At 35.4% G+C, this 12,545-nt stretch overlaps 1 protein-coding gene across 1 annotated transcript in view; it reads left to right on the top strand.

The window, feature by feature from the left end:
* Nucleotides 1-12,272, top strand: part of LOC149807836 (receptor-type tyrosine-protein phosphatase epsilon-like) — a 58,100-nt gene extending 45,828 nt beyond the window's left edge. The window contains exons 19-22 of the mRNA XM_089960803.1: nucleotides 502-630; nucleotides 7,795-7,940; nucleotides 9,417-9,552; nucleotides 11,222-12,272. Coding sequence (XP_089816929.1) covers nucleotides 502-630; nucleotides 7,795-7,940; nucleotides 9,417-9,552; nucleotides 11,222-11,302 — 492 coding nt within the window. The 3' untranslated portion in view covers nucleotides 11,303-12,272. The remainder of the gene's footprint in view (nucleotides 1-501; nucleotides 631-7,794; nucleotides 7,941-9,416; nucleotides 9,553-11,221) is intronic.
* The last annotated feature ends 273 nt before the right edge of the window (nucleotides 12,273-12,545 follow it).

The raw sequence follows: 12,545 nt of genomic DNA, 5'->3' as shown, positions 1-12,545 counted from the left end.
ACAAGGTTAAAGCAAGTTATCACAAAGTAAACTATTGCGGAATCAGATTTTGTGCAATGACACATCACATTGATATTGAGAAGCCATAAGTCCGATCTTGTCCTCTGACATAAATGTCAAGCTTTCGTACCCTAAATAAGGACTGCACAAAAGCACTAATAAGCAAGAAATATATCTGTCATATTGAAAAAACACAAGATTTGTTGAATCTTAGAATGTGTATTTTTCACGTGCATTGAGCAAACGGTGCATTGTGCAAACGCTGCACTGTTCATGTGTTCCATTATTTGCAAATTATAAATATTTTGTGACAAGTCTTGGTCTTCGAGAATCCTTGTGATTATAAAACGCTCACGTGAGATGCAGAGACCTTCATAGAATACATGTTAGTGCTTTAGCCGCTGCTCAAGCAAAGCAATTTATATACAGTTATTTATAGACAGATTGTACAGCATAAACCAGTATTAATAATTTGTCTTCAATTGATGTAACTTTTGACAGGAGAAAGAACGTTACTGGCCGGATGATGATGAAATGTTGGAAATACCACCTTTCATACTCACACTGGAGAGTAAGTCAGCTGATACCATTAGTACCAGATACACATTCTCGCTTAGATACCATGGAGATGTAAGTATCTAAATGTATGGTAAAACGTTTCAAGTTTTAGCTAGGCATGTACATGGTGCGATGAAAAATTGAACTAATACAACACTTTAAAGTCAGTGTGGTCAAGGGAATTGTACATTTTAATGAACCCTAAAGTGCATGTTTGGTTCACTGCTTTATTAAGCACACCCATATCCAAATCGTATCTTTGTTATATTCATCACATCAATGAATATGACAGCATCAACATATTTACTTAAATTATAAAGTCAGCTTTTAAAAGTTTATAATTTAAGCACTATAAACATTAGTAGACACTATGCAAAGTAAATAAAAATATATATGGAAGATCTTATGTTATTATTAGAGGTTACATTTAAGATGAGAACGGGATACAACAGAGAGAGAGGAAAGGAAAATAAGGTATGACAAAAGTGTGGTACGTTTCCTTGGTCAAAATCAATTCTTAATCCCAGGATGATATTACCATAAACCAAACAACCCAGTTAAAACATAGTGAATTAATGCTGACAAATATTTTAGTAGGATTGTTATGCCCCAGTGGCCCACTTCGCTTCCTTTCCATCCGTCATCGTTTGTACCCACCCTGTCCATATAGTCACTATCGAATCGTTGTCTGTTTCTTTTTACTTTTAATTTTGACTCTAGACACGCAAGCATAATTTGATGGGTAGATTCTCGTCAATATGGAAATGCCCGCAAAGTGGGCAAGTGGGGATAACCACCGGTCTTTGATATTGTCTGCTCTAATCTGCAGTGAATTTAGAAATGACAAAAAAATCTCGCAGAGGATGTAATAAGGCAGGCAAGTCCATAGTAGCCATCAATCTACACACTGCCAAGCCAAGAACTATGAATGAATTACTGTAATTAAGGCAGCCTCTTCTTTGCATTGATTGTTTTAGAGCATGGTTTAGTAGTTTGTGTGTTCTTTGATAATTATTTACTAGCTGAAAACAAATACAAAACTGAGTTGAGTCGCGTTGTGAAATATTCTAATACGGAAGAAATTGCCAGTAGTTGTTTATATTCAAATGTTGAGTGGTGACGAAACTAATGATTCACAAAATGTACTACAATAATTCATCGAGAATGTAAATAGCGTAAATCTTACAATAGAATGAAATGTGAATCTTGTGACGTACACGTTGAGGTCATTGTGTCGTTTCAACACATCAGACAGGTGCATTATAGACGCGCAGAAGATGTACACATATTCCGAAACAAATTCCAGAAAACATTGAAAACGTTGGTGAATCTGGGAATGACTTTAGAAATAGAACGAAATAATTGTTTTGATTAGCACCGTTACGAAGATGTTAATGAACTGGCTAATTACACAAATGGTTTGGGGGCCATAAATGTAAGAATGGCATCCGAATTCAATAGTTTTGTTTGCATGGCCATACATCACGAATCAGAAAGGATACAACGCGAATATAGAAACAGTTTCTAGACTCTCGTTAAGCCAGTGAGTGGACGAAATTCACGAATGGCGGTTTGACATGATCGAGTGCTTTGATTTTGTCAACAAGCATAGGATGGCTACGTATGTTCAGATGCATACTGATCTTTGTACAAATGCCACCGACGTATATGGCATGGTTAATTCCGTGTTTGGAAAAACAATGAAGAATCTGAACGAACGAATTCGAGTCGATCTTGTCTATGATAACAGCGAGCAAGACAGACTTGAGAGGCTTATGCAGATACGGCCTTTGAATCCGTGCAATCTTTGATGGTGGACTTGTTGCCGTTCACAGTGTAAAATCAAAAATCAAATTGACAAAACTAACTTACGTTGGTACGACTGTTCTGGACAAATTTTAATATGATTAAACCGCTTAATGGGATCGAGTCAAGATGCTGTACACGGACTCTGATTCGCTGTTTAGGCATTTCACCACTGATGTGTATGAGGACATGGCACAGTCGAGTTTGGTGAATGAGCTTTATACCAGCCATTCTCCTAACAAATATCCGTTGTTTGGTGTCGCCAATAAAAAGGTGGTTGGCAAGTTCAAAGACGAATTATCGAGTAAAACAATCAAAGATTATGTGTGGCCGCTACCCAAAATGAACTCGATTGTGCCTGGACAGCAGAAACATAAAACAAGCTAAAGGTGATACAAAGCGATGGATATTCCCTGATGAAATTGCCCCTTACGCGTTTCCGAGCTAACTTATCATTGATATTGGTTAATGACATGAATAACAAATCCTGGTGACAGTTTCGCATATGGTGGAAGTACCGGCAATTGCTCTGGCACAAATGCTTGGCTGGTAGGTAATACTACACCAAGTCATACTGATCCCAATCTGTAACGGGATGGTTGTCGTCTGATGCTCGGCATTGTTATATTGTTTTCACAGATTTTCTGAAAACATTCTTGATAAAATATCGTTAACAGGGAGTTGTGGCTATGCCTTCATCGATTTCCTTTCCATCATTGATGAAGCATCTACCATTGATGTTCCAAAAACAAATAATAACAATATTGTCTTCTACAACGATGTGATCCTTGAAAATCAATTAAAAACCGAACAAGTATTCTAACGTGGCGATATGCCCATGTGCCAAAAGTGATTTGTAACACCTATAAAATGCTGATGATATTTCATAATATTGATACGAATGGCCCTAGAAATATTCGTAAGACTTGGTGTGCCGCCAACTGGATTTCGTAACCTGTTTGCATAGATTACTTCGAAGCCCTTCAGTTTCTCACCAATGATTTCACTGGAACTTGCAGGAGTAAAATCAATGTTGCTACGTGTTGGAATATATAACGAGCTTGGCCCACAACAAACTGAAACGGATCTTCTAGCATTACGATTCCTCCAAACAGAGAACAGCTTACAACTGCGACACGGGGTATATCGGGAAAGGTTCAGTATCAGGTGAAAGAAGGAATGAATTTCAACGTAAGGTGAAAGAATATCAAGAACGTCAATCTTGGAGTAAAGAAGTTCAGGAAAGAACCACCTGTACCTGAACTGTGTACGTTGTAAGAACAATCAGAATGGATAGTGCAACCACCTATAATAAGATTTACACCCATACACGATCAAGCACATTCACCAGTAACACTAACAGAAGTGAATGAACAGTCTTGTGGGGTCAGTTCATGCAGGCAAGAATGCACCTGAAGTCATTAATGAAGCCACGTCGATTTGTCAGCGATTGCTCACTAATCGTACCATTGAGAGAGACCGGTGATGAGTTCAGTAGTGCGTGTGCTACGCGAAATTCGTGATTCAGTAGAACATGTGGTTGTAAGTACAGTATCGAGCGCGACCTCAAAGATTAAAACTCTTCCACAAAACCATAATGCAGTGTGATTTGTCTTTGCTCCTGTATCTGCTGGCGAAACACACACACACATGAGATCGCACTAACATACCTGAGTGTGTATGATAGTTCGTCTCATATTCTATCCCAACCGTTTGGCTTACTATTGAGCTTATATATGTCGCTTACGATATAGGATCGAAAAATTAATAAATTTTAGTGTTGACTGGTAAGGAGTCTAAATTTATATAAGAGTTCATGAGCCCACACTAAATTATGTCACCGCGACTGATATTGAACGATCGTCCACAGCCATATAACCAGATGATTTGATATAGATTACACCCGCATCACCTGTATATCTTCTATGCCGTTAAAATAGGCTGACCCATATTCGTTTTTACCTTGCAGATCAAGACCGCTACGTAGTTGATATGCATAGTGAAACATTGACATTACAAGTGTTCATTCGATTATACCTGTCATTTTAAATATAACAATGACAGTCGCGTGTGGATGTGTTAAACCTATTCGCGTAGTTAATACGAGTACACCGTGTACATGTTACTAAACTGGACTCGGTGATGTTGATCGTGCATTTTACCAGGTGCACCCAAACCGCTTCCGGGATTAAAATCAGGTACTGCTCAAATGGCTGGACATGTAATAACGTTAATATTGTTAAAAGCGATGGATGAAAACAACTGTGCTTGCAAGAATTTCAGTCGCTTTGTGATCGGTTATAAATATTATAAACATGAGCACAACCTAAAGTGATTCAGATTATATTAGCAATCAATAATATTTACAGTTTGCAAAGTCAGTAACCACGCTGCTCAATAGAGATTGTCATATTCAGTGACTGCAAATGTGACAGTCGGAACGGAATTGCACGGTAAGTGGTATTATAGAGAAAAATAATATTGTATAGTTATTGGCATGGCACAGTTCAAAGAGGTATTTGATTCCGCATTTGACAAGGGAGTGTCTCAGTTAGTGGATCGAAGCAAAAGAGATTTTCAGTATTAATATTATCCAGCCAAAGAACCAAACAATTGAAAACAGAATTGCAAGCACAAGACATATCATGGTATTATTTCTTCCTTGTGAGGCTTTTGTGGACGTTGATGGAAAATTAATACAAACCGATGTCCAATATGGATTTGTCAACATCAGAATCACTGTGTTGTTCCACAGTGCACGTTATTCCGTAGATGGAAAGGACATCAAATGAATTTTGGATATTTGTGACGTGGAAACATAAATTATTTGACTCGCCAGATACAGCGATGATTACTGGAACATTCATCAACTCTGCAAACACTTCTTGATTTCACATTAACGTACGCGTACTATTATACAGCAATGTATATTAATATTTTCGGACGTTGTTCTGCCCGACGACACAGTATTGATGTGGAACGGAGACGATATGCCACCAACGAGGATTTGCCGTTTTATTGCAGGTGTGGATCCGGGTCAACTTGTGATCGCAATATTATCATAATAAACATACCCTTTGATTTACTCTAACTACACGTCGCTGTCTCTCATTCCACCGTTCTCAGTGACCTTAGGCAGGTTATTTGCAAAAGCGAATTGAGCTTAACAATAACAACAATTCTAAATATGAAGTCTGGTCCACGGATAAATGTGGGTAACGAACCAAACTCCGGTGCAAAAAGACTCCGGGATTGTGTTCATAATGATAAAGTGGCATTCAACGATGTATCAACCCTAGCTGTTTACTGACGAATTATTTTAAACGAGAATAGACCGAATTGAGAAGAGAAAGATTTCGACTTTTATTCAACAATAAGGATGCACTTGTTCGGCTAAGAATAAATGGGCAGCAACGTTTGTTGGATGTAAAAGATTATGATGTAATCGGTGTGTTTGTGAAATAACGGGGTTCCAGACCATCAGAATGCACACTCGATGGATGTTAGAATATTTACGAGACAGAGTGGTTTTGCAACTGCAGGACCTTTGCGCTAGTCAAACGAATTGCTGGTTAGACATTCGCGTTCATATTACGCATGCACGTGGTGATACCACCGGACAATGAATTGCGGTTATGTCATTAATAGAAGAACTATGGCAGACCCTCCGTCTTCTTGACGTGAACTAAATAATCGAAGAGGGACGCCGTCTATGAAAAGAAGTCACCAAGACAACGATGATGATCATGAAATACAAACGCGCGTGATTGGTTATAAATGCTATTTTCAGTTTTGCTGCTGCATTAACTGTCGGTCTTGGTGCGAATAAAATCACATGCAAAATCAACCGTTGTAGGTGCACTAATTGGAATTTTCGCCGGAGTTAGAGCGATATTAACATTGTTTATGCGAGGAAGATTTGATGTGACTACATTCCGGAGCACAATTCTGAATTAATTGCTCCCACACAGAATAGTCTCAATACGATCTGCAAACTATACTCGGTAAGAATCGAGGATAAAATAATCATTACGGTTGAGTTTGAGACTCTGATGGCGGAAATGAAAAGCCACTGTCAATTAGGAGCACAAATGAGAAACTGTGCAGATTTACAAAAGTTAAAGCAGAGTATTTTGCTACTCAAAGCAATCTATCTCTCTCTCTCTCTCTCTCTCTCTCTCTCTATATATATATATATATATATATATATATATATATATATATATATATATATATATATATATATATAATGCCTAAAGTACGAAAATAGACCATTCACCAGAAACTGTTACGGACATACATAGTCTGCGTGGATGCCTTCGTACAAAAGAAGTTCAAAAGAGCTATGTAATAAATTCAGCCAGATTGTATAAGATATGAGATGCACTCAGATATTGCCCTGAGGTAAAACTGTCTGATATCAATGAAAACGATGTACAGCTTATAATTAATAGCAATAAGACCCTCGATCCAGAAACTCTACTAATTTGTTCATCTAATAGAACTTGAAGATTTTTGTATGCAGTAGCCGCTTATCTTAACATGAAACACATTAAATCAGCTACATGGAATAACAAAAGATGAACATATGGCAAACGTTTAAATCAAATAAGAAAGGAGTTTAGTGTGAAGTTAATAATAAGAAAGGTCGGTGTTTGTCCCTAGTGGCCCACAATGTCCGTATTTCCATCAGGACAACATTTGACCCCATTTGGTAGAGACGAAGACGGGCGGAAAGGCCGCAGAGTACACCAGTGGTGTAAATACCTTAGTTTCCTATTACTGTTTTAAACCTTATTCTGGCAATGATTGGCTGTCGGCACGAAAACAGCGTCTACGTTTGTTGCGTTCATTAGTGATGAAGGGTTCAATGCATGAAAAGGGAATATATATATATATATATATATATATATATATATATATATATATATATATATATATATATATATATATATATATATATATATATATATATATATATATATAAAGAGAGATATTGAGAGAGTGTGTTTATGGCTCTATGTATTTATGCATGTATATATCTATTTTGGTAGGTAGGTAGGTGGGTAGGTGTTTTCTCTGATAGTCTTACAAAAACAAATGCACATTTCAAAGAAACAGATAATGATATACAAATGTTGTCTCCTTTTTGATTGGATTGTGTTCGTAGAAATAGTTTTTCGTGTATATGGTGATTGCATACGCATAGAATCCAATGATAAACTTTTACAATTCATCATGTGTGTAAATTAATATGTATCTGACAAGCACAGCCAACTGTATTAACCACGAGGCAGGATAGTAAAACATTAACTGTACAAAACTATTGCACTATTGCTACCGATGTAAACCTGATACAGTGATTGCAGAATTGAACATCTTTACGATTCTCTGTTTATCTTACATTGACGATCTTTTAAATGGTACTAGTGTCGCAAAGTACGGTTGAGTAGATCTATGTACTGGGCAGATGGAGAGTCGGTTCCCACGTCACCAACGTCAATGTTGAAGCAGATTGATCTGATACAAGGCTGGCAGCAAGAAACAGGCAACAAACCCATCATAGTCCATTGCATGTAAGTACCTTATACGTTCAGTTTTAATCTGGCACTATGGGCTTAGAGTTGACTAAAGGCAATATTTTCGGGTATCCAGTACCAGCTGTCATTAATTGTTCTGATTTGAAAGCTTAACATGTTTAGTAACAAATATATTATTGAGCTATGTGTGAATTATCACGTACTTAACATTAATTGATGAAATGATCTTGCTCTTAATTAGCCCGATCCACGAATAGTTAGATGCCTCTTAATATCAATGTTAAGCTTAAATGACACTGTAATAGATCAATGGTACGCTGTTAACTTTGGCTCTGTGTCCAAATCTTCCAAACAATTTGGAAGCTGCTAAATACTAAACGATATGCAGAATTTACATGAAGATAACCTGAATTCTCTAGAAACCTTGATGAAGGTTTCTTTAGCAAATTTGACCTTTTTTCGAGGAACTTGATTCACTTTATTTCGTTCCACTTAGCTGGTATTTAAATACAAAGCGATGTGATTAATGTATGCATGATAGGGAATCAAATTTGAAGGAGATTTAAAATAATTAAAATACACTAGATTAGATTTGTATAAACGGTCTTGGGGAGGTATTATGTTTAAAGTACAGTTTGCTATGTATATTTAATTATGAGTTTATCGTTGGCTTTCTGAACTATTATATATTAGGTATATTTGTATTTTGTACTGGACGGTTGTCCACAGTCAAAGTTAATGGTGTACCTGACCAGAGCAATTTCTTTTATATTTAACATGACACATAGTTTTTTAAACTGTGAATATTGATTTAATATTCAGCTCATTATCAATGGCAGTAAACAAGTTTTCTTCTATCTTAATGTAGGATATTAGTGTTTCACTTGAAAATGCCTGAACGTCTTGATAACTTTGAACGTGTTAGGAAGGAAAATGACCTGCATCATAGCTCTGTTATTGTGTCTTAGATTTTTATATAAACTTTTCTGCTTGAAAAATTACTCATTCTTGCCGTAACATCCGAAGAAAAACAATTTTGTGTGTTTAGATTTATTTTGTGGATTTATGTATGTCAACATTATTCACTGGAATTGCAATGTGCTCAACAATATCGATGGTTTATAGCATTAATTTGAAATTACAGTGAATTTAGACAAGTGCAGTTTGGATTATATTTTTGTGATGCATCAAAAGGCTGTTAACATATCACAATAGTTCAGGCCATAGACCCATTAACACCTTCGAGACGACAGGCGCAGCAAAGCATCCAGTATCGACATTTATCTGGAACACTACTGCAATTCGGTTGGACTTGTGATATGGACTTGTGATAAAAGTTTTAGGAATAGGACTATTTGGTATTCAATTCGATGTCATGTACGTTCATTTAAAGAATCACTTTGTACTCTAAGGAAATACGTTGTCTTTTTAATCTTACAAAACTTAGTTTTACCTCTTTTCTGTTACTTACTATAAACCGCAGAATAGTAAAATGAGTTATATTTAAACCAGGGATGGTACCGAAAGAAGTGGGTTATTTTGCCTGCTTGCTGCCTTGCTAGAACGGACGAAGATAGAGCAGGATGTTGCTGTTGAACAAATTATTAAACAAATGCGGAGTAGACGTCCTCAAATCATTCCAAATGTGGTATGTTTTTAACTTTAAAAATTATTATTTTGATTTTTAAAATAAAATTCCCGAACGTTTAATTGTTTTCATACTTGGAGTGTTTATAATGGTTTCTTAGGACCAGTTAGCCCTATTATAATTTACTCATCCTGATTTGATGGCACTTTAAAAACATGGCGGGTCAATGAATTATTTGCCGTTTCTAAAGCAACCGACCCAAGCTTGATTGATCAGGTATAAACGTGTGACTCTTACAAGTCCAACGCTCTGCCATCTGACCAACCGCGGTTCCCACACAATTGACCTACCATCGCTTGTCAATCTCGTTAATCGATTATCCAATCACTGAGCGTAATTATATATGGCTCAAGGCATTGTTTACATCCCCCATTTAGAGTCTTTACTGATCAAATTTCTATCTCATGAAAAGTACATTTCTAAGCAATAGCTATTGTATGCTTTTGCTATATATTTTAATTTTTTTCTCCATCTATGGCAACTTACTCAAAAGCCAATTAACATTAATATAGATATGAATGTATATTATATAAAACAACATCTTTTAAAGTTAATTTTCTTTTACATGAATATGTTCTCAATCTGGGTTAAACTTGGTTTAAATAATTTACGGATATAGAATATATGATAAAACTTTATCTACAACCAATATACGAAACTTTAAGCAACGTTTTGTGGAGACAAAGCATTTGATATTTAAAAATATTTGCATATATCTCAATTTGAATCACATAAAAGCGTTACAAAATTATGATTTATGTACATTTCAAAGAAATTAAGGTGTAGTATGGCATTTACAGTAGCAGCGACTGCAGTTTTTAAACAAAATTAGAACGTTATAGTCATGTATTCGGAGTGATTAAGTATGTTGTGATTCACAAGCATGAAAAGATAAATCAACTAAGCAAAATATATTAACCATCTTCAGCAAATGAAACTGATTACAGCAGCATGGATCATCGAACAATTAGATTTTCTTTGTTTTTGTTTTGGGGGCAGGATGTAGGCAGTGGATTAATTTCGTACCATTTTACACATAAAGTAGCGATACAGCTAGCATTATTTTGTACGCAAATGTTACTCGCACGGCTATGCCAAAATACAATACATATGACCATCTCATATCATTAATACAACGGTTATTTTCCATTGGGATGCAACCAGTGAGGTATCTCATGGGAATAACCATAAATCATGACCGAGGTTCCAAATAGGAAATAATTCTTAACGTATTTCATTACTTATATAACTCTAAAAATTTAAACTAGCAAGTAGTTTTCTTGTAATGGACGCTGCTTTAAAAGAAAACAGTATGTCTTTTATAGAAGAATGTAGTCAGTATTATTCTGCAACGAAGAAAAGGATCAAATGAACATGATTTAATTTATATTATGATTTAAATAGAACACATTATTTAGAGATTTATGACATTACTACAAACAATTATGTGATGGCATCCAGATATTCAATTAAGTTTATATTTATGCTCCAACACAAAGTAGTGAATGTGTTTTGAAAAGCATCAAATACGCATAGAATGAGTTCATCTGTCTTCTTTATCCACGCCGATAACACAAACATTGGGATGCAATACTAATTATAAAGTAAAAATCTTATAATTACAAGAATGAGAATACATGACTAAGCTTTGTCATTTCTATGTTTACAGGATCAGTTCAAGTTTTGTTACGATGCAGTAAAGGCTTACCTGGAATTGAACGACACCTACTCCAATTTCACAGGACACTGAACTTAATATCTTTGCAAATTAAATTAAGAAACTAACACACACCACGCCTTTCTCGAGATTGGAAATGTTCTCGGATATTGTAACCATAATGTAATATTACCTGCATTCTTGCTTTATAGTCAATACTTTGAATAGTACGAAGATTATAAAAATAAATAATATACTTGTTCCTTCTAATCATGACAATTGTTTAATTGTTTTTGTCGAAATGGAATCGTATATGTGGTATTTAAATAATTACATATTGAGACAAATTCATTGTTCTATCAAAACAATATATACGTTATAAAATTGCAACGAAAATGAAAAGAACATTGCAAGTGTGCCGACCCACACTAGATTGTCCATGATCATGTTGGTAAACTGTATCCATCAGCATCTTTGATTAGCGTTTAAGATAATTCGACATCATAGATACCTGCCATGGTAACAATTCTGCCGAATGCTTCATCCAAGAAATTAAGATTATATGGGATACAAAGTCAGTCAGATCATTTTAATAAATGGTAAGCATCATTTACTTAGATTAAAACTTAGATTAGATTAGATTTAAACATATTTTGCTGTCATTACATTAACAGTATGGAATTCAACCTTAGAGATCTCTAACCTGTCTAGGACGTTTCCCAAACATACAAAACTGATCTAAAACTGTCATTCATTTTACAAAGAAGATCAACTTTGTCATCGATTAAAAGACATACAACACAGTTCAAAGGAGAAACTAGAGAAAAGTATACGTATATAATTAATTAAAAATTCATGAGAGACATGGGCGAGTGAGAAAAGACATTAACTTGATACAGTCACTGTTTTCCATTACAGTTTATTTCTATAGAAGTATTACCTAGATTATAATTGTAATAGAAAACTTATCTAGTTTCTTTGATATGTTCAAAGCATTAATACATGGTTTGTTTATTTACTTAGTACAATATAACCTTTCAGTAATAAATATATTCTTACACAAGGTATGGTTTGACTTTTTGTGGTTTGTGTGCTTTGAATGTCGTTTTCTGCACATGCTATGCTTTACATGGTGGCCAGAATATTAAGTGGAGGTTGATCCCGAGAAAATCAAAAAAAAAAACACCAACCATTGGGAAGCTACTAGCAAGCTTTCTCACATACCCACGTTGGCCGAGACGAGATAAGATGAAAAAAGATGGATCATTAAAACTATGTCGGTCAAATCTATGTGTATCCATCCCGTTAATTATTTGCTGACGAGATTATCCACCAT

Source organism: Sinohyriopsis cumingii, chromosome 1 (assembly GCF_028554795.1).
Source record: "Sinohyriopsis cumingii isolate HCF-2022 chromosome 1, ASM2855479v2, whole genome shotgun sequence".
Lineage (NCBI taxonomy): Eukaryota > Metazoa > Mollusca > Bivalvia > Unionida > Unionidae > Sinohyriopsis > Sinohyriopsis cumingii.
This window is presented reverse-complemented; position numbering and strand designations above follow the sequence as displayed.